At 42.8% G+C, this 23538-nt stretch overlaps 1 protein-coding gene across 4 annotated transcripts in view; it reads right to left on the reverse strand.

The window, feature by feature from the left end:
- Positions 1–444: 444 nt before the first annotated feature.
- The window catches only part of galk2 (galactokinase 2), a 110472-nt gene continuing 87378 nt past the window's right edge, over positions 445–23538 (reverse strand). For 2 of the 4 annotated variants that reach the window (XM_078530270.1, XM_078530272.1), the window contains 2 exons: positions 14292–14493; positions 445–2758 (listed from right to left, as the gene is read on the reverse strand). In XM_078530270.1, coding sequence (XP_078386396.1) covers positions 2551–2758; positions 14292–14493 — 410 coding nt within the window. In that variant the 3' untranslated portion in view covers positions 445–2550. The remainder of the gene's footprint in view (positions 2759–14291; positions 14494–23538) is intronic. The other 2 variants (XM_078530273.1, XM_078530274.1) reach the window with 1 other exon arrangement.

Raw genomic sequence — 23538 nt, forward strand, 5'->3', positions numbered from 1 at the left:
AGAGAGCTCTCCAATAGCACAGAATGTGTGACAGAGTTAATCCCCAGCAAGTTGGTAAGTTTGTACATTATATGATTAAGGTTTGAATTGAACTCTAGCATTCATTGATGCCTTTATGATGTCTGCTATTCATTCTCTGAAACTGATACATTTAGCACCATTCTGTAATTACTGTGTGAAAAGAATAGTTATCATTCTGTGTTAATGTAAGAAAGACTTTGGCAAATAAAAGAAATATTTCATGTATGAGGCATCAGTTACAAAAGCACACTGGAATAGATCTGCAAATAGTTTGTTAACAATTATCAAGTTACTTAACTTAAAAAAAATCAGATAATGTATTTGATGCATTCGGGGTTACTTTTTTTAAAATTCCTGTAGGGCCAGGAAGTTCAAGTTACAAAATTGTCAGCCAGCGATACAGATAAACACAATTGCATCGCATAATTGTTCAAAAAATTTATTTTTAAATGACTTACTGTTGGTGAATGTATAAAAAATGTTTTCACAAGCAGTTTTACGGTAGGCACAAGATTCAGTCAATGCATGTATTGACAATTTACAGATGTTTTTATTTGTTACTGAATGAGATGTGTAAGATCAATAAATTTTGGAACCCAGGTTGAAGATCACTTGACACAAGGATAAGCCAAAAAACTGTGCGAGTTCATGCACAACTTTTGAACACCCAGCTTATCCATTTTACTTGTGTTCCCACATTCATATAGGCATCAGTGACAGTCAACACTCGAAAGTAGGCAGTCACTCACTCAAGACCCACTCCACAACTGAGTTTATAAATTAGGCTGTACTCCATATCACTGAAAAAAATTAACTGGTTATTCATCCCATTGCTCTTTGTAGAATCTTACATGCTTTTGTTTACATAACAACGTTACACCAAAGAAGTGCATCTGATTAAATGCATTATGCTTTTAAATGTTTCTAAGAGATGATGCAGAATTTTATTAATGCAGTTTATTTTTTTTTCTGGCTCTGTATTAGTAAACCAATCACAAACTACCCACCTCCCAAACAAAAGCACTTAATCATCATGATATGCATTAATTAGCTACTTGGCTGAAACACCATTCTGCAAGTTTTAATGCAGGCTAGCTAGATTTCAATGTTAATGGAGTCTTTCTAATGGGCAGTCTACTTAATTAATAGATCAACCTTCTTGTTCTGATCACATCTGTTTCCTAATGTAGGGTAGAAAAAATATTATTGAACAAAACATTCTAGTCTGAAGTGCAATATTGAAAATATCTGGCATAGTACACACATGTTTAACAGCAACATGATTTTGTTCTTTCACCATTATCTCCATCTCCATTAGAACATTACAACTGAATCCAATGAGGAACCTCAAAAATCAAGTTCAACAAAGACGGAAGCAGAGACGGAAGTGGAGGCGGGAGCAGAGGCAAAGGCGGGATTAGAGGCAGGCGGGAGCAGAGGCAGGAGCAGAGGCGGGAGCAGAGGCGGGAGCAGAGGCGGAAGCAGAGGAGGAAGCAGAGGCAGAGGCAGGAGCAGAAGCAGAGGCAGGAGCAGGAGCAGAGGCAGGAGCAGAGGCAGGAGCAGAAGCAGAGGCAGGAGCAGAAGCAGAGGCAGGAGCAGAAGCAGAGGCGGGAGCAGAAGCAGAGGCGGGAGCAGAAGCAGAGGCAGGAGCAGAAGCAGAGGCGGGAGCAGAGGCGGGAGCAGAGGCAGAAGCAGAGGCAGGAGCAGAGGCGGGAGCAGGAGCAGAGGCAGGAGCAGAGGCAGCAGCGGGAGCAGAGGCAGAGGCGGAGGCGGAGCAGAGACGGAGGTGGGAGCAGAGACGGAGGCGGGAGCAGAGACGGAGGCGGGAGCAGAGACGGAGGCGGGAGCAGAGACGGAGGCGGGAGCAGAGACGGAGGCGGGAGCAGAGGCACAGACAGGAGCAGAGTCAGAGGCGGGAGCAGAGACAGAGGCGGGAGCAGAGGTACAGACAGGAGCAGAGTCAGAGGCGGGAGCAGAGACGGAGGCGGGAGCGGAGACGGAGGCGGGAGCAGAGGCACAGACAGGAGCAGAGTCAGAGGCGGGAGCAGAGACGGAGGCGGGAGCAGAGGTACAGACAGGAGCAGAGTCAGAGGCGGGAGCAGAGACGGAGGCGGGAGCAGAGGCACAGACAGGAGCAGAGGCAGAGGCGGGAGCAGAGACGGAGGCGGGAGCAGAGGCACAGACAGGAGCAGAGTCAGAAGCAGGTTCAAGTGAAATTGCGTGTGAAATGGACTCTTCAGAAAAATTGCTACTGGGTCTAACTAGTGAAAGTCTTCAGTAAAACATTAAGAATTACAATTACATCTTTTGTCACAAAAGTACCATTGTCGGTAGTGGTCTCTGGAGAAATTAAACTGGGTCTGTGAAGAAACAATGGTTTGTGATCAGCTCAAATTTCTTGCAAAAATATAAATGTTTCATTTAAACAAATGCACCTTAACGACTCAAAGCAACAAGCAATAAATGGATCAGCTTAATGGTTTATTTTGGAGAAAAGACCACCTAATTCCCACAGGTGTTCCACCTTATTTAGGCCTCATGATAAACTGCAGCTCCTCCTCCAGGCTGGGTAGCAAACAGACTGGGTGTCTGCAAAGCTGCCCTTTGAACATCAGCTTTGTAATAGACTTCTTGCACCTTTGTCAGGAAGCTATCTAACTTGTTGGTGGGCACCATTGACACTGTGCAGCCTCCCCATCCAGCACCAGTTAGCCGTGAGCCAACAGCACCGGATTGCCTGAAAAAGAGAATAATAATTAATGTAAATGCCATCAGACAAAAAATGAACATTCACTTTTCATATTATAGTTATCTATAAACACTAACTGTACTCTGGATTCTAAATATGTAAATAGTTTGTGTCTATTGCAGTCACTTTACTATATAATGCTAAAATATTATATACCACTAAAATGTCACATGACATGCATCTTTTTTTTATAAATTTTTAAAAATTTTTGTGCACAGCAGATTGCAAGATATTAGAATGGAACTTTTCTCTGGTCAGGCATAGCAAAACCAGATAGAAAGCTCCCTCTGTCTCAACCCCAACTTCAGAAACACACATCGTACTGCACTGCTCATGTCTACTAGGAATTCAATTAAGACTGCCCTAACTTTTTTCACATAAGATCCTTACAGCTAGCAGTTCCAAGGGAAATTTTATCCCATCAATCTGAGATGAGTTTGAATCTCAGTTATAAAAGGTAAACAGGCAATGCTTTACCCATTGTTGCCACCCAGTATCTGGCATTTGTGAGACTTACAATATTACTGAAGATTAGTGTTTAAAAACCACCAGTGGCATCTGACCAAATCATAGACTCATTGAATGTTTCTTTTTTTTTAGCCTTTACCTCTAATTTAGAGTCAGATGAAATGTAAGGACCCTCTATCAATTTGAAATCTAGTAGCTACTGGGCTCCAAAGGCCACTAAACGGAAGCCCCATTCACAAAATACAGCCCGTTTGGAAAATTAGATTTATTTCATTGGTTCGATAAGGAATACTTGTTTGAGGCTAGATTAAGGCACATTAATCTCAGTTTCCCAAGGCTCCACTGGTGACATGAAGCTTCACTGGTAGCAGCTGCAGGCCATCAAATCAGATCTGCGTCTTATGGAACCTGAATTGCAGCATGCTAAACTTCCACTGCAACTGACAAAGAAAATGAGGCTACACTATAGTTATACAACAGCCTTAAGTAGAATAATTTGGTAAAACCAGTCCTGTGTTAAATCTCTAGTTCAACTGAAGCTCTTGTCACATTATGTAATTATGTAGCCACCCCCCTGCATAAAAAATGGGGACATGGGTTTTCCTTGGACCTGGTCTGCTCAAATTGGCTTTACAAAGAGAAAGAGATGTCATGTTTCATGTTGTCAATTACATTTTGCTTCAAGCATTAGTTCTTTTATCTGCCAATGGGTAGTCTGACATTTTTGATTTTTCCTTTTCCTCTCCTAATATTTTTCTTAATTATTCTGGGTTGCTGGTGATACTTAAGTTGCTTCACACGTGGTGGTGAGCCTGGGCATTTTCCGCTTCACAAGACAGGCTGGGACAGAATTCTACTGTCTGTGGCAGGATAACTGGCAGACATCATCTGGAACAGGGTTGGCTCTTCCAATAGAGGTGCATCACAGCAGCAAGTCTTGGAAATCAGACAGGGAGTTAACTGTGCAGGCAACCCCATATTCTTCACCCCAGTATAGGTGGGCATATTTTAAGGACATGAATTCATCATCCAACATATTTGCACTAATTTGCATGGCATCAATGGCAAGTGCGTATCTGCCAACGGGCTCCTTTTACAATCTGAAGCGCTACCTTAGTCATACAATTAATTCAAGTGATTGACTGCATAGTCTAAGGCAGGATTGAGGGGGATTTACTTTTAAGTAGTAAAGCATACTGGCCCAAGGCCTGTCAGTAATTTTCCTTCCTCCCCACCTAAGACTGATTGTATGACAGAGGCAGGAATCCTGCTGGCAATGTCTGGATTAGTCCAACTCTATGAAATTGGTCAAGGTTAGAAGTGCAGCAATGGTGTGCAGGCAATACCTGCCCACTGGGATGGAAAATCTTAACCAAGATGCCAATGAGACTACACCGGCAGGTAGGAACATTATTTTAATTCCTTCAATATGTTTTCACTGTTTTCCAGTAATCCAGGTGATATACTTTATTTCAAAAAATATACCAAAAAAAATTGACACATTGATCTAACACTAGCAACTTACAAAGCTATGCAATAATTTAGATACATTTGTCCCATTAGTAATCCATCTCACCAAGGACAGAAGTGTCTTTCACCCAGATCATGTAGCAAATGACTCTGTCAGACAGCAGAGGAAGCTTTTTAATGTTGAATGACACATGTGTCTGGTATGCAATTTTTTTAGGTTTTGTAGTCCCCGAAACAAAAACTTCAAAAAAAGTAGATTACTTTTCAAAAGTGTAGTGTTCCTCATTCTGAGTCAAGTAATAGTCCGCAGGCATTCAAGCCCATGGGAGAGGTTTTCAGGACACCTGACCCAAGAGTAAATTGCATCATCCCATCATATAACCTCTTCCTTTCGACATCCCATATTTTCTCTCAATTTTTCTGATGTAGTGATACCAAATTAGTATTACTCAGAAATGAAATGAGGAAAACTACTTCTTCCAATCATTTTTGTTTGATATTTGTTGTTTGTCATTGTGCACGCTGTGTCTCTGCTGGAACAGCTACCTGTATGACTGTCTTAATTCCTAAACAAAACTTTTATCTGAAGCAAAGCAACACAGCAATTCCTTTCATCTAGCGGAAGGAAAATATGAAATTCAATATGCGGGTGAGTAACTGATTCAAAAATTGAGGACTTAAGGGGTGGGGAGAATTCCTCAGGTTATGATCTGTTAGTGACAATGTAAACATAATGGAATAATTTTATCTAAATTGGAAACAACTTTACAAGAACTGGTAATGGTTGGCAGTTGCAAAGATTCCACTATGCTAAAATTTAGAAGGATGTTAGAAAGTGTCCAACTAGAAACCACAGTGGCCCCATTAAACTGCATGTGACTGGCATACGTGCCAGACAATAAGAAGGTTGAGTTTACAGTCCAGCTAAATTTAGGCCTTCTTGGCCTGGCTGCTGGTGCAAAGCTGACAAGACAGCAATGATTGAACTGTCTGTTGTATCGATTAATCAGCTTATTTGAAATATTATTTGTAGCTGCTAGCCCATCTTACAGGAAGCTAGCCTGCTGGAAGATGCACAAAATCAGGCCATCAGATCAAATTTAAACGCATGTCTACAAGTTTAAAGGCTACATTTGAGAACAAACATCGTTTCAATCTTTATAAAGTTGCAAAATGAACGAAATACATATCAGCTTTTGCCAAGGTGAAAAGGGAGTAGGTGAAAGGTGTCAGTCAAAAATGAAGTACATACAAACATACAAACTAGGAGGAGTAGGGCAGTCAACCCCTTGAGCCTGTTCTGGCATTCAATATCATGGCTGATCTGACTGTGGCCTCAAGTCCACTTTCCTGCCTATCCCCAAAATCCTTTGACTCCCATGTTAGTCAATAATCTATTTACCTCTACCTTAAAAATATTCAATGACCCTGCCTCCACCGCTCTCTGGAAAAGAGAATTCCACAGACTCACGATCCTCATCTTCGTCTTAAATGGGAAATCCCTTATTTTTAAACTGTGTCCCCTAGTTCCAGACTCTTCCATAAGGGGAAACTTCCTTTCAGCATCCACCCTGTCAAGTCCCCTCAGGATCTTATATGTTTCAATAAGATCACCTCTCATTCTTCTAAACTCCAAGGGGTTCAGGTTCAACCTGTCCAACATTTCCTCATAAGATAATCCCTTCATCCCAGGAATCAGTCGAGTGAACTTTCTCTGAACTGCTTCTACTGCAATTATGTCCTTTCTTAAATAAGGAGACCAAAACGGTACACAGTACTCCAGATGTGGTCCCACCAATGCCCTCAACAACTGTAGCAAAACATCCCTTTTATATTCCATTCCCCTTGCAATAAATGACAACATTCCATTTGCTTTCCTAAACACTTGCTATACCTGCATACTAACATTTTGTCATTCATGTGCCAGAACAACCAAATCACTCTGTACCACCGAGTTTTTCAATCTCTCTCCATTTACTGCTCTTCTATTCTTCCTGCCAAAGCAGACAAGTTCACAATTTCCAATTATATTCCATCTACCAAATTTTTGCCCACTCGCTTAATTTATCTATATCTCTTTGCAGACTTCTTATGTCCTCTTCACAACTTACTTTCCTATCTATCTTTGTGTCATCAGCAAATTTTAGCAACCATCCATTCGGTCCCATCATCTAAGTCATTGATTCAGATTGTAAATAGTTGAGGCCCCAGCACTGATCCCTGCGGCACACCACTCATTACATCTTGCCAACCTGAAAATGCCTACTCTCTATTTCCTGTCGGCTAACCAATGCTCTATCCAAGTGAAAAGAATTGCAACATAGAGGCTTGAAATGAATTCTGTGGGCATGCGAGGGAGTAATAGAAACCCAAACCTTTTTGATATCTGGCAAAATGATGCCACCATTGTTTGCCAGGATAACAACACAACTTCTCCAGCAGCACTTGATGACCAGGATCAGTGCTCTGTACACTACAAGCAGGATCTGGGAACAGAAGCAGGAGAAGCCAGCATACTTTAAGGAATCGGGAAATGGTAAGAGTATTGACGGTGCCAATGATTGGATAAACAGCCCAAAACTGCATGCACAAAGTGTTGTCCATCAATCTGTTCAACATTTATTGCTCACCCAGTCCAAGCCTTAATAAACTTACAGTTTTTGAGCTGTATCTCATGTCCCGGATAAATGTTCAATTCAAGCTGCAGCTTAAAATTTAGAGGCTCTTCTGCACATTAAATTTGATCTGACATCTACTCAATCTACTAACCTGTCCATATCCTCCTAAAATCAGTTACAATCTGCTTCAGAGTTAATGTCCCTGTTTTTCCCTCATGTTCATGTGTTGATTTTGGGCCCTCTGTTCACAAGTCCAAATCATTTTTGTATACTAAGACAGATAGTGCCAACACTGATCCCTTGGGGAACACCACTGTTTAAATCCTTGCCATCTAAACAAATATCTGTGGAGCACTATGCTCAGCTTCCTGCTCTTTAACCAATTTCTTATTCACTGTGCACCCCTTTAATAGCTCATGCTTTCATTTATCAACAAGTATCCTTTCAGAATCTTTTGAAAATCTACTAGTATTAGCTTTATCCCATATTATGGCCCCTATAACCTTAGGGATTACCAATGTTAAGGTGAATGATATGTAGTTATATGGTTTACCCTTTCTCCCTTCTAGAACAGAGATACTGAACGGAGTTTTACAGCCCCACCCACACCAGGTGTCATGGGCGGGAGCGAAAAATATCATAAGATTGGAAAAACCAGTTTACCACCGTCGTAAAAGTAATCTGGATTGTCTGCTCCAGCCGTCAATGGTGGGCTGTATTTCCCACTGCGGCACTTCGGTCACATCGTTTTAATACATTTGCATTTCATTATAAGGGTTGTTTTCCAGAATCATCTCCCCACGCTGTATCAAAAGGGCATGTCGACATCCAATTAGACCAACGTGTTTCACAACAATATATTGTTAGAATCATATCTCTCAAGACTGAAGTTTTCTTTTACAAAATGGAATGATCTAGACATCTGGGTGCTAACCTGGGATTTTTTTAAAAGGTCATATGGGAATGTGCTGCAGGGCAAGGTCTCCACTGGGGGTTGCAATCAAACACATGACTGGGCGGCAGCAGTGGGAAAGTGTCCTCAGTGCCAGGGTGGGGAGAGAGTTGGTTACAGAATGACCAAAGTGACTTTGGGCCAGAATGGGACGATCGCTGAGTGAAGAAGTGCTCCAATGTTGATCTTGCAAAGACTGTCCTTGTCCCAGTGCAGACAAGGGGTGGGCATGTCAGTCCAGTCTCATTCGTGCCCAGGATGTTGTCATAAGATCATGCGCGTTGGTCCCAGGGGGATTCTGGCATCATACTGGGCCGCAGATGACACACACAGTCAGGGGAGGCATCTGCAGCCTTTAGATGGGGAAAGGTATTGTGACGGCATTTGAGGATGTCGGCAGGGGGTGTGGGGTATATGCCAGACTGTGCAAGTGTCCTCAAGATGGGGAGCGGTGAGGTCCACACGGAGCATAGGCATATCTACCTCACCATGTTCCAGGGTAACTAAGGGATATCAACCACAATCACAATGGGATCAAGTAATACAGGGGAGGATTGAGAGGTTCTTGGAGAGAGGGAAACCTGAACATTAACCTCCTGCAGAGCAATGGGAGGGATTTCCATACTCACATAGGGAGGGTTCAAGCTGGTCTGGTAGAGAGACCTCAGCACCACCATCTTCCAATCTGCAGAGATGGCACAGTACAAGATTGAAATGAGGAGATACTTTGCTGGTGAGGGCTCTGGGGGCCAATTGGAGGGCAGGTGCATGCAATTGGGGGAGGGGGGGGTGGGGTGCCATTAAAGGGGCACCCAACTGAACTCTGCATTCCCAAATGAGGAGAGATGCACAGCTTAGATATGTTAGGAGCCTTTCAATGACAATGCAGGGAATTAGGAAAATGAAGCATGATGTGCTTTCATGAGAGACTAACCCCACAAAGGGGCACTAATCGACCTCCCTGTATTAACCCCTTGCTCACAGAGTGGAGATTCCCCAGAGCAGTAACGCCCTCCAGAACAATTGGGCGACTGGACAAGCTTCAGATGCATGTTACGATCGTGGCTCTGACAGCTTCACAGAAGAGAAGCCTCAGGCCCCCCTCAAATAATCTCAGTTCCACATTTTCCCTCATATGTATTCCAAAGAGTGTGGTATCAGAGTGCAATGAATGAGGATCCAAAGCGCTTGGGCTGAAAGCGTACATCCAAGCACCTGGCCAAAGCAATCTCATAGTAGCCGGTCATGTAGAGGAGGGGAGGCGCACCTTGAAATGAACCCTGCACTGGCCTGGATTTTGGGGGCGATTAGTTTCCAACACTAGAACAAAGCCATTGAACCCACATTCACTGAAGAGTCATTGACAGAAATAGGACCTTTGCAGGCTGATGCTGACTCATGTCTGTTTTTCATTGATGCTGCAGAGACGAGACCATCAGGAAGGTGGAGCCTGGATTTGTTGCGGCCTACATAATGTCAAGAAAATATAATATCTATAATGTCATTGGAAATTACTTTAAAATAGGGCTTAGTGGTATCTGTGTCAATGTGTGTCTATGTGTGTGTGTGTCTTAATTGGATTAAAGCCAGCTGATCGAGAGGCTTTGATGTATGGAAGAGAAGTAGGTTTGAAATGTTAATTAGGTAAACATGGAGGCAATTTGCATTTTACTTTAAACAAACTAGTGTAGCTTGGATTCAAAGAGAGGGAGTGAAATATTACACATAACCAGGTGAAGTTCAGAAACAGTGTGTTTGTTTATTTTTCCCAAGGATTACTAATAAAGTGGGTATTATGAAAGGGTCTTATTATTAGAAGAGGTAAAGTTCAAAAGACATAGTGATACAATGAAAATGTGCATTCAAAGAGCAAAATATGTATAAAGGAAGAGAAGGCTGTTGGTAAAAAGAAGAGAGATTCTAAGATCTAAAGCCTTCTGCCTATAAGCCTCAGGACGCTGTCTGCAAGGACCCAAAGCTGAAAGAAACTCATTTTGAATGCGACTGCCCAGAGTGTGCTTTGCCAGCAAACTGTTTAAATGTGTGTGTTTTACTGTTGCCTTAATGGAGGTGTTAATAGGATTCAGATTAATTAGGAGATTTTTGAAGTTATTATAGTAGTAATTTTGTAGACATATGTATGTGCTTACAAACTTTCTTGTATTAATAAATGTCTAATTTAGTTTTATAAAAACCTCTTGAGACTCAATGTTCTTATTAGTACTGAATTCAAAGCCTGCATCTTGAAACATACACATTGCAAAATTGGTTATGACAGTTGTTTCCAGTTTCCCTCTGGGATTTGAACAGTTCAGCATTTTCCATCAGCTGTGTCATAATAATACAGGCGGGCAGGAGAGAAGGAGAAGATTGTGACGGAGGTGCCAAGCTCACCAAAGGAGGAACTAAACCCTCAAGACCAAGGGGCAGCAGGGCCCCTCTGGGCGCAGAGGATGAGGCTCACAGAGAAGTCACGCGTGGTTGCCTAGCAAGACTGAGGTTGTACAGAACTCGCATGTCTTATCTGCAGATGAGCGAGAGACAGTGCCGCTGACCCTCTGCATGTCCAGGGGTCTGGTGACTCAAATTTGCCACATTCTCCAGGAATTGGTGCCACAGAGACTGGGAGGTCATCCATTGCCACTGGCTGTGAATGTAACCACTGCACTGAACTTCTACACAAGTGGCTCCCACTGGGGGCCTCTGCGGGATCTCTCAAGCGTCCACTCACAAATGCATACATGAGGTGACAGGCACCCTTTTTGCCGAGGCCCACAATTACATCAATTTCAACAGAGATCAAGCAAGCCAGGAAGCCAAAACACTGGGCTTCGCAGCGATTTCCGGATCCCACAGGTGCAGAGTGCCATCGACTGCACTCATGTGGCAATAAAAGCTTCTTGGCAACAGGAACTCCAACACATAAACAAGAAAGGTTTCCATTCGCTCAACGTACAGCTGGTCTGCGGCCATAAGAAACTTATCATGCAGATTTGCGCCAGATACCCAGGAAGCGTCCGTGTATCGAATAGATGGCAGATCCCGGACATCTTTGAGGAACCAGACTGGATCTAGGGTTGGCTCCTCGGTGACAAGGGGTACCTGCAAAGGACGTGACTGATGACATCCATTCAAATGACCAAAGAATCCTGCAGAGAGAAGGTACAGCAAAGTTCATGCTGCTACCTGAACGTTGGTGGAGCACACCATAGGCATCTTACAGATGCGATTCCGATGCCTGGACAGGTCTGGCGGAGCGCTCCATAACAGTCCCCAGAAGGTCACATGGATCATCGTGGCTTGCTGCGCACTGCACAACCTGGCTCTGCAAAGGGGGAGGACTTGCCAGATGCCAACATGGAGGAGGGCATCAAAGGGGATGAGGGCATTGAGTTTGTTGTAGCTGAAGCTGCAGGGGAAGAGGCCATAGCATGGGCTAGACGAGGTAGGCGTGTACATGAGGCCCTCATAGCTACCAGATTCCACGAGGAGGATGACAAGTTGCACTGAGTACCCTCTTGGAATAGTGTCCTGCATCATAGGCCAACATTAACAACAGCGTTGCAATTCCTCTCATTTCAACCATGGACTTCAATATGAGGGTGAACAGTTACACATCAGGCTCACATTGTTCTGATCCTTCGAAGGACGATGAAGCCTCGGGATCATGTGTCCTTGCACAGAGGAGGTGCTAACTGGAGGAGGGAGTCCTGGCATCAGAAGTCAGAAGGTGCTGCCTCTTCAAGCGTCCCTCCAGCATCCCAGTCGCAACGGCAACCAGGAGCTGTTCCACTATCCTCAGTGGGCTCGTAGCTGTATAACTTCAATCTGACAAAGCTCCTTAAGGTGATCCATCTGCAGCAATGGGACAACACATTCTGAGTAACCTTGATGGCGAAACTAATAGATGACACTTGGGCCAAGGCAGTCGAGGACGTTCTGCAGTGTACATCTAATCAGAGATGATTCAATCCTCTGTGTTGCCTTCTTCTCTGTCACATTAATATCCGATACTCTCGGTTAGGGAATGCTGGCCTGCTTTTATCCCCACCTTACTATGCATGTGACCACCTGAAGATGACGACGTTCAACCGCTTGCGTGCCAGATATTAAAGTCCCTCCTCTTTAAGACACACATTGTGCCCCCATGGCCAATTGGCACTTGCGAACTCCAAAATGCTCAGGCACCATGAGGCCCTCAAGGTGACAAGTCATTGCTAATATAAAGAGCAGACTTCAGCTTCAGTACATCCTCGCTCCTATCCCATTGCTCCCCTCAACCTTGTCTAAAGCCATGTACTTCCAGAGCATGCTCAAAGGCTCTGTGGACCACCAGAAATCACCATTTGCAATTAGCATCACACGTCTCGGCAAGTGTGTTTAGATGATGGGACGCACAGTGCTGCATCCCAACATGATGACAAGAGCCTTGTGGCCGCAATACAGGCAATTACAGGTTGAGAAACAATCAAGGTTATAGGTTCGAGTGCCAGGGCAATCATGTAGCTGAGAGGGATAGAGCTTCAGCACCTTGAGGTGGCAAGGTGCTCCCACTTATTGGCGAGAAAGACTTTGTATCAGTGTGGACCTGTCTAATGGTATGTAACTGACGTTTAGGTAGTATAGTTATATTTTAAAATATTCATATAATTCTGTATTTCACAATTATGTTTAATATATCCTAACTCAGATGGAACAAATTGTATTTAATTGGCAATATATGAGCTCCATCCGAGAAACAAATGGATGAATTGGAATTGAATGCAACCACGTGACTGTTGTGGGTAGCATCACGAAGATCTGTTTGAAAGTCCACATGAAAGAGAAACTGAACCCTGGGCTGCTGATCCTCATGCCATTGCAAATTCAGGCCAAGAGACTCCTTAACATAAGCTGGCATTACATCCACCACAAGAGGAGTCCTCAGAAACTCAAGATATATTGCTGGAGGAGCATTTTTTTGGGCTGATGACATTTTAAATCAACAAAGGACTCTGCCAAGTTTGGCAGCAGCAGCAAACCTTTGGAGAGGATAAATTAACCCTGTGAAATGTTGGCAAAAAGACATTTGCAATTGATCACCATTCTTAATAATTACTTGTGTACGCTTACTTCTTTTCCTTGCATTTAGTCTTTAATTTATAAATAGATATGGTAATTATTACAATTCCAGTTTGCTGATACTTTCACTGTATGGGTGTATAGGGTTCCCTGGAAGTTCAGCGCATAATTTATTACATTTTACAGTTATTATTAACCCTGAGCTGTGTCACCTCTGCAAGAACAGAAATCATAGGAAACACATTTTGCTACAACCTGCATTTCCAGCCCGTAGCAACAGCTTCTCAGGCACAGCTAAATCCGAAATGGATGACCATAAGTAACAGTCCTACAGTCTGCCACTCTGGTTTGCATGTAGTGTTTCCCTGTAACTTACATCACAAGATAGGCCTAGCATGTAGAGAGATACTGAGGGTGTTCACGTCAGTGATGAAACTGGATTTTTTGTTTAAAAACATGGAAAAAATATGATTATACTTTTCTGTGGAAAGATGGAGTACTTTGAACAAAAAGTAATAAATCAGAAGTCTTCCTGATGGATTTAGAATATTCAGGATAACTGGCAGAATTTTATCTACCCTAAGCAAATTGACAGACAGCCTAAATAGATAAACCCATTACCTTCAATCTGACCTGCTTGTATTTCTGACTCATTTCCTGACAATCATTTTATTTCAAGAGTTGTTTTAATGCTGACTTCATAACTGAAGTATTGTGGTTGCACTGACATTAAACAGACATATTCTAAGAACATATTCAGAGCCTTGTGCCTAAAGTACTTCTTCAACAAACTGAGATAACATGAGCCTTTATTAGTGGTTACACTAATTGTTGGATATAAACAAAATTCTGATTTTGTCCTTAATATTATATGGAAAATTTGATACAAAGCATTCCTATGTATAATTAACATAAAACTACATTATCCATGTCATTTTTTTGGAAAACTTACATACAGATGTCCACCAGCTGATCAAGTTCTGGACAGCTGCACTCATACATATCCCTGCAGCTGACATGGCTTTGATTCATCAGTTCTCCCAACAATTGTAATGCATTGGCAGGTGTCTCATCACAAACTGTCTTGAATTGTAGAACTCGTCTGGCTTCACTATAAACATGCTTAGCGCGCTGGTAAAGTTTAAATGATGTCACTGTGTAGAATAGAAATACATTATTAATGAACAAGGTAGAACAATTCATTCAAGCAGTAACTTGCCCAAAAAAACCCTTTGATTTCAAACAATTGAAAACATTACTGTGGTTGTTCATGATAACTGAAGCTGAATATGGTGACCATAAAAATAAGATAAAGCACTTCTTTACAACTTGATTGTGATTCAGACTGACTGGGATTCTCTTCCAGCTGTGCATTATTCCTAGAAAAAGAATAGTTCAACAAAATTTTCTGCCTCTTTACGATCATTTTCCACTCCATGGGCAGAATTTTCTGCCTGTCGGGCGGGCAGTGCAGGAGCGGGCGCAGACGGGTCCGCACTGCCATTTTATGTGGGTGGGCCAATTAAGGCCTGCCAAGCGTGATGCACACCCAGAAGTGCCGTGTGCTCCCTGTGCGGGCGGGGTGGGGGTTGCTTGAGTCGAGAGTGCGCTCTTTCGCACATGCGCACGAAAGAGTGCGGAAATTTCCCTGAGGCACAGAGATTAGTTTTAAGTCCAAAAAGTTTAATAAAGTGGCGAGAACATTTTTATGACATGTCCCCTCATGTGAAACTGTCACGTGAGCTGGGACATGTGCATTAATTTCAATAAAAATTTTTGTCAAAATTTAAAATCATTCATGAAACCTCATCCTGCCCGTGGATGAGGTTCCATGAAAAATGCGAAGGCCGCCTGGGCTCTTCGCCTGCCCGCCAACCTTAAGGTTGGACGGGCAGCTCCGTTAATTATTTTAATTGAGAGTTAAATGGCCTTAATAGGCTTTTGACAGTTCGGCGGGCACACAGCCAACTCGGGTGCACGGCCACCGAACTGAAAGTCTGAATGACGCGCCGTGACGTCAGGATGCATGCCTGGCGTCACCCCATGTCATTTTACGCCTTGGCAAGCTCACCCGCTCGCCAAGCCGAAGATTCAGCCCCATGTGATTCTTCGAGTAGATTCCAGAAGTTAAATCTCAGTTGTGGCAAACATGAATTTACTACCTTAAATTGAATTCCTCAAGACATCTGAAAAGCCCATGACTTCACTCAGAGGATGGTGAACCTGTGGAATTCTCTACCACTGAGGGCTGTCACTGAATATATTCAAGAAGAAAATAGATGGATTTCTAGACTCTAATGGCATCAAAGGAAATGGGGAGAGAGCGGGGGTATGACATTGAGATAGGGGATCAGCCATGATCATATTGAATGGCGGAGCAGGCTCAAGGGCCGAATAACCCACTCATGCTTCTATTTTCTATATTTCTATGACTGAGGAACATTTATGAGGCTGAAGTTGACCAAAGGACATTTATACAAGTCTCAATACAACATTACACTGAGACATGAGCAAAATGGTTATATAATACAACGCATTGGTAACAAATCTATCCAGTTGTATCTAATCAATGTATTACAATGGAAATAATGCTTTCAGGTTAGGCTGCGACTTAATGTTTATGAAATACTTTATTTTAAAGGGAAAGGTCTATGGGAAAGTGGTTCTATGAAACACTTCGATCACCAAAGTGAACTACTTTGAGGGTTTCCATTCCCAGCGAGATGGGATGTGAAATAAAAGCAATTATGTTTGTATACAACAATATGTTTGTATTAATTCAAATTCTGGAATGCAGGCAGGGCTATTATGAATACTGCTTGTTAATCAAGAAACTAGGGAGAGGAAAGAGATATGCTTACAGGGATTGCTGGCTTTCAAAGATTCATTGATGATACGTGGTCGTTACTGGGTTCACTGGAGGGACAACTGAAGGTGGAAATCATGCAAAAACAGCTTGGAGCTAGAATTACATATATCCAAGGAAAATATCTCTTCTTAAACTCAAATGGGATTGCTCTCACCTTTCCATTATCTAATTATAGCCAATGCTTCTCTCCCTATCCCTGGTAATTTGGCAATTGCTGGGCTAGCATCAGAAATACTATGAAAGCTACAGAATTTTTATTAAAAATTAGTTCCATGATGTCCTTCAGGGCAGGGAATCAGCCACTCTAGCCCAGTTTTATAGAGGTGTGTTGATGACAAATGCTAACTTTCATTTTCATCTTTTGGACTCTCATATGAAACTTTTTTTTAAAAAAGGCTGTTTCACCTGTTAAAACAAGGATACTGATTTAAGATGACTGCCACAGGTCACCTGCTGTTTGGGACTGCCAGCTGGCCAAGCTTCTGGAAGTTTTTAAAAGTAGATTATGATGAACATGGTAGACCACATCCTTGTGGAATGTCGCACCTGCTCTTGTCAGGACTTACCCCAAAACAGCAAGGACAATAACGCCTCAGACTTTGTCTGCAGGACTACCAGGTAACAAAGGAGAACTCACAAGCCTGATTATGCACAAGGGAAGTGCTGAGGGCCACTATCTGCCTCCATTGTATGATAATGGTTTTGACCATGTGGGGTAGAAACTCCTTTGTTAACATGAATAGACTATCAATTGTTTTCCATCACACATCAATAGCTAGTCACCACATGACTGAAATTCCTTGATTTTTGGAAGTCTTTTATTCTAAAACCCTTTTGGCTTCAAGGGAATCCAGAGAAGGAACATCTGAAGGCAGCAAAAAGCTGTTTGCCCCTCTCTCTCTTTCAACTGAACTGCCTGCCTGCTTATATCGTACTGTGGACAGCAGACTGAGAAATTCTAAAGACGACTTCAAATTCCAAAGCAGCATTTCTAGGGAAAAGCAAAGGACTACCGCTTTAAGAATTGCCTCAACCACAAACAACAGCAAAGGACTCATAATCGGAAAAGTTGGGAGTCCTTGCACCCATCCTCACCTAGTCATAACACTAGTCTGAGTTACACTTGATTCCAGTCCCACAATGTCTGGTAGCTCTACGTGCTTTCATGGCAACTAGGAATGGACAACAAATGTCACCTTGGAAGTTTCATCCACATCCTGAGAACACATTTTTCAATAAGTAGATCCAGGCAAATAAACTAAATATAAACTTTTAGAAAATTTGATGTTGACATTTGTGGATGGGTATTTAACATTATCATATGACATTTCTCAGATTTTTTAACACAGGTGTTAACAAGTTTATTTTAAGTGAGATACAAATCTCACAAAAATAAACAACAGAAGAATGTTCTACAGTTCAATAATCATCCATTTGCTGATATTGTTAACAGTAGTTTCCAGGCTAAGGAGACTAAACAATGTAAGAAAAATGCAGTCTCCAATTAAATGCCATCTCTAAATGCCAAATGCACTCAGAATAAGATGGTTCAGCTAGGGCGGAACATAGCACCAAGAGATTATAACGCTATAGGTACGACAGAAATATGATTCACTCAGAGGTTCAGCATAAATTCAATATATAGGGGCAAACCTGTTCTGTACAGGTCCTTGCAGAGACCACACCTGGAGCACTGTGCACAATTTTGGTTTCCTTATTTGAAATAAAGATATAATTGATTTAGAAGCAGTTCAGATAAGGTTTATTTGACTCATTCTTGGGGTGAAGGGCTTACCTTATGAAGAAAGGTTGAAGAGGTTAGGCCTATACCCATTGGACATTAGAAGAATGAGAGGTGATCTTATTGAAACATATAAGGTCTTGAAGGGAATGGAGAGGGTGGATACTGGGAGGGTGTTTCCTCTTGTGGGAGAAACTAGAACTCGGGACATAGTCTAAGAATAAGAGCTCTCCCTTTTAAGGCAATGATGAGCAGGATTTTTTTTTTATCTCAGAGGGTCATTAGAGCGTGGAATTCTCTTTCCCAGAAAATAGTGGAAGCCGGGTCTTTAAATTTATTCAAGGTTATGTTAGATTTTGTTTGACAAGGGAGTCAAGGGTTATGGGATGCAGACAGGAAAGTGGAGTTGAGACCACAACCAGATCAGCCATGATCTTATTGAATGGTGGAACAGGCATGAAGGGCCGAATGGCCTACTCCTATGTTAGGATAAAAAAAAGAGGAGGGGTAGTCATATATTTAAGAAGGTGAAATGATATCCCTGGGGAGGACTTGAAATATTCTGGCTTGCATTAACAAGCAAAGATTAGGATTATCAGTAAAAGTCTTTTCAGACCTCCTGGTAGGATAAGGAAGATAACAACTATGACATAAGAAGGGCGCATATGACTAATAACATAATTACAGCAGTCTTTAATGAACTCAGTTATAACTAGGATTTCCTAAATAGAAATGAGACAATGCAATCAAAACTAGTGAATATGGTACAAGATTGCTTTTTGAACCAATGTGTCAAGGTCTCTAAAAAGGACAACCAGGCCTGATTTCCACAAATGGTCAGGGCAGCATGAATAATATGGAAGCAATGGAACGAATAGGGTCAAATGACCACAAGTATGATTAAGTTTAAAGAATATTTAACAACCTTATGTTGAAGACACACCCAGCCCAGTCAGCATTGCGACATTCTCCTCACCAGCATCTGGGAACTGCTGCCAAAGTTGGGAGAGCTGTCCCACAGGCTAGTCACGTTAACATGATAGGGTCATACTCACAGAATCAAATTCAGCCAAAGTCCAAGATCTTCTATTGCCATTCCTGGGGGGGGGGTAATGTTTCACTTATATGACAGACCCTGAGATGTCCTGCTCGCTGATATGACAGACCCACTGGAGGTAGGGGCACAGTGGAGTACAACAAAATCAACAGATTGCATTTATATAGCATCTTTAATGTAGTAAATGCCCTAAGGTGCTTTACAGGAACATTATCAAACAAAATTTGACACTGAACCACATAAGGAGATATTAGGTTCGATGACCAAAAGTTTGGTCAAGTAGGTAGGTTTTAAGGAGCATCTTAAAGGAGGAAAGAGAGGCGGAGAGGCTTAGTCTCCTTAGCCTGGGAATTACTGCCCCTGAAGGTATGGCCAGCAATGATGGAATGATATGTCAGGAGCGGAGTGGCCGGGGAGTCTTCAACATTGACTACAGACAGCTTCAGGTCAAACAAAGGCAAGGAAACCTCTTGTTGATTACCGACTGCTCTCCCTCAGCTAATGAATCAGTACTTTTCCATATTAAACACCACTCGGGGGAAACACTGATTGAAAATTCCTTTCAAATAACATCAGAAAGATACATCATAGCAGTTCATTTAATTTACAAAATATCTCATAAAGCCACTTAGTCATGTACTTGGGCCGCAGGTCCATAAGGAAAATTTTACATATGAAATCAAATACTTTCAGAGCATTGACTCATCAACTGCCTGATGAAGCAAATGTTCACTAAAGGCATGGAAAATTAGAAAAACTTGAATTTATATAGAACCTTTCATGACCTTAGGCCATCCCAAAGTGATTTAATGTAGGAAATGCCAATTTTCCCCACGCAAGCTCCCACAACCAGCAATGATCAGATAATCTGTTTTTATAATGTTGATTGAGGGATAAATATTGCCCAGGACACCTGGGATAACTCCCTTACTCTTCTTAAAAAAAAATGCCATGGGATCTTTTACATCCACTTGGCAGAGCAGATGGGGCCTTGGTATAATGTCTCATCCAAAAGAAGTAGACTGGACGTTCAATCTTGCTCCATCATGGTTTTGAAGGGTGAATTGGATGATCGAAATGGATTAGCTTTAAAAGAAAGGGTCATTTAAAAACAGGGCTCAAAGCAACAGCGGGACAGGGAGATAGGTGGCGCGCCTTAGTGAATGCAGCATTTTTATTTGGGCTGCTGCTGGTTACGTAGTTGCTGCACAGCGTCAGGGGTCTCAATACTCAACTAAGAACAAAGTAATATCAGGTGTCAACCTTGGCTCAGTGGTAGCACTCTTATCCCCAAGTCAAAAGATTGTGGGTTGAAGTCCCACTTCGTTGCACAAAATCTATCTACCTGATATGCTAGTGCACGTCAGGAGTGCTGTGTCTTTCAGATGTGGGCAAAGTGCCCTGTCATGTGGATGTAAAAGATCCAGAGCACAATTTTGAAGAGGAGCAGGGGAGTTCTCCCTGATGTCCTGGCCAATATTGATCCTTCAACTAACATCACATTAGCTCACTGCTGTGAGCAAATTTGTTGCTACATTGTGACAGTGACTACCCTCCAAGGTACTTCAATGACTGTAAAATCACTTTGGGAAGTCCAAAGGTTGTGTCAGCTGCTATGTAATTGCAAGCCATTTTTTTTTTAAAAAGACACTTGGGTGTGATAGTAGACTCATCACTTTCAGTGCCTGATGAGGTGAAACAATTGAAAAAGCTAACAGACCGTGTCCACCATCCTGATTACTGCAGCCAAACCCCTAAGAAAGAAAATCATGCTGGGAGCTTTTTTTGTTCAGCATGATTTGCAAGAGCATAAATGAGAGATAAAGAACATAAAATCTTTCAATTATAGAAACTATTCCAGATTTGGGATGATCACTGATTTAATTTATCTTAAGGGTTAATGGCAGAGCAACAAGAAGTTAAGAAAAACTTCAAAATAAGGGTTTCTGGTAACCGAAGATCATAATACTGTCCCAACCTACTAATTTTCCAGAAAGCAATGTACAGGCCAAAGTTCTATTATAGTGATTATGTAAATAATGAAAATATGCTGCACTGAATTAGATTATAAACTGCATGATTCTTTCCCAGTGTCCAGGCTGCAGACCATACTTGTCTGCTGTATCATCACGTGCAGATCCCACCTCTGTGCTAGCCACTAAATTATGTGCAGCATTAGTATCTGAGCTGATGGCTGCCAAGCATTAACATCAGTGTCTTGCTGCCCCTCCAGCTCTGCCTGGCTAGATGGCAGTTCTTGGCTATGTAAAAGGAGAAAGGCACAGGGCAAGGTTGTGGTGAGAGGCTGGGGTTGGAAGCAAGAGGTGCATGCTTATGTCTACACCTTGTAAATCAGAAGAGATTTGGGTATGAGAGGGAAATGGGATGTGAGGAGGAGGATTAGGTATGAGGATAGTGTCATCTTCTATAGTTTCAGCCGCGTCACTAGCATAGGACAAAGGAACATAGAACCTAGGAGCGGGAGTAGGCCATTCGGTCCTTTCAGCCTGCTCCACCATTCAATAAAGTCATGGCTGATCTGGCTGTGGTCTCAACTGTACTTCCTTGTTTGCCCCCCATAACCCTTGACTCCCTTGGCTATCAAAAAGCTACCTAACTCAGCCTTGAATAAATTCAATGACACAGTCTCGATTGCTTTCTGGGGAAGGGAATTTCACAGAATAATGACTGACAGAGAAGAAATTTCTCCTCATCTCCATCTTAAAAGGGAGACTTCTCATTCTTAAACTGTGCCCCGAGACCCAGTCTCTCCCACAAAAGGAAACATCCTCCTGGTAATCCACCCTATCTAGTCCCCTCAGGATCTTATATGATTCAAAAGATTACCTCTCATCCTTCTAAACTCCAGTGGGTATAGGCCGAAGCTGTTCAACCTTTCTTCATAAGACAAACCTTTCACCATATGGCAAGCCTTTCATCCCAGGAATGAGTCGAGTGAATCTTCTCTGAACTGCTTCTAATGCAAGCCACTCAGTTGTAGCAAACTGCTATAAAGTCAATCAAAAGGAATGAAACCGGACGGACAACCCAGGATCGACCTAGGCACCGGAAATGACAACAGCAAACTCAGCCTTGTCAACCCTGCAAAGTCCTCCTTACCAACTAACATCTGGGGACTTGTGCCAAAATTGGGAGAGCTGTCTCACAAGCTAGTCAAACAACAGCCTGATATAGTCATACTCACGGAATCATACCTTACAGATAATGTCCCAGACAGCACATTACCATCCCTGGGTATGTCCTGTCCCACCGGCAGGGCAGACCCAGCAGAGGTGGCAGCACAGTGGTATACAGTTGAGAGGCAGTTGCCCTGGGAGTCCTCAACATCAACTCCAGCTCCCTTTAAATCTCATGGCAGCAGGTCAAACATGGGTAAGGAAACATCCTGCTGATTACCACGCACCACCCCCCTCAGCTGATGAATCAATGCTCCTCCATACTGAACACCACTTGGAGAGAGCACTGAGGGTGGCAAGGCACAGAATGTACTCTGGTGGGGGATTTCAATATCCGTCACCAAGAATGGTTCGGTAGCACCACTACTGACTGAGCTGGCCAAGTCCAAAAGGATATAGCTGATAGACTGGGTCTGCGGCAGGTGGTGAGGGAACAAGAGGGAAAAACATACTTGACCTCATCCTCACCAACCTGCCTGCTGCAGATACATCTGTCCATGACTGTATCCGTAGGAGTGACCACCGCACAGTCGTTGTGGAGACGAAGTCCCGCCTTTACATTGAGGATACCCTCCATCGTGTTGTGTGGCACTTCTACCGTGCTAAATGGGATAGATTTTGAACAGACCTAGCAACTCAAGACTGGGCATCCATGAGGCACTGTGGGCCATCAGCAGCAGCAGAATTGTACTCGAACACAATCTGTAACCTCATGGCCTGGCATATCCTCCACTCTATCATTACCATCAGGCCAGGGGATCAACCCTGCTTCAATGAACAGTGCAGGGCATGCCAAAAGCAGCACCAGGTATACCTAAAAATTAGGTGTCAACCTGGTGAAGCTATAAACACAAGACTACTTGCATGCCAAACAGCATAAGCAGCAAGTGATAGACAGAGCTAAGCAATCCCACAACCAGTGGATCATATCTAAGCTCTGCAGTCCTGCCACATCCGGTTGTGAATGGTGGTGGGCAATTAAACAACTCATCGGAGGAGGAGGCTCCACAAATATCCTCACCCACAATGATGGAGGAGCCCAGCACATCAGTGCAAAAGATAAGGCTCAAGCATTCGAAACATCTTCAGCCAGAAGTGCCAAGTGGATGATCCATCTCAGCCTCCTCCAGAGGTCCCTAGTATCACAGATGCCAGTCTTCAACCAATTCAATTCGCTCCACGCGCTATCAAGAAACAGCTGAAGGCACTGGATACTGCGAAGGCTATGGGCCCTTACAATATTCTGGCAATAATACTGAAGACTTGTGCTCTGGAACTTGCCACGCCCCTACCAATCTGTTCCAGTACAACTACAACAGTGGCATCTACCCAGCT

Source organism: Cetorhinus maximus, chromosome 26 (genome assembly GCF_964194155.1).
Source record: "Cetorhinus maximus chromosome 26, sCetMax3.hap1.1, whole genome shotgun sequence".
NCBI lineage: Eukaryota > Metazoa > Chordata > Chondrichthyes > Lamniformes > Cetorhinidae > Cetorhinus > Cetorhinus maximus.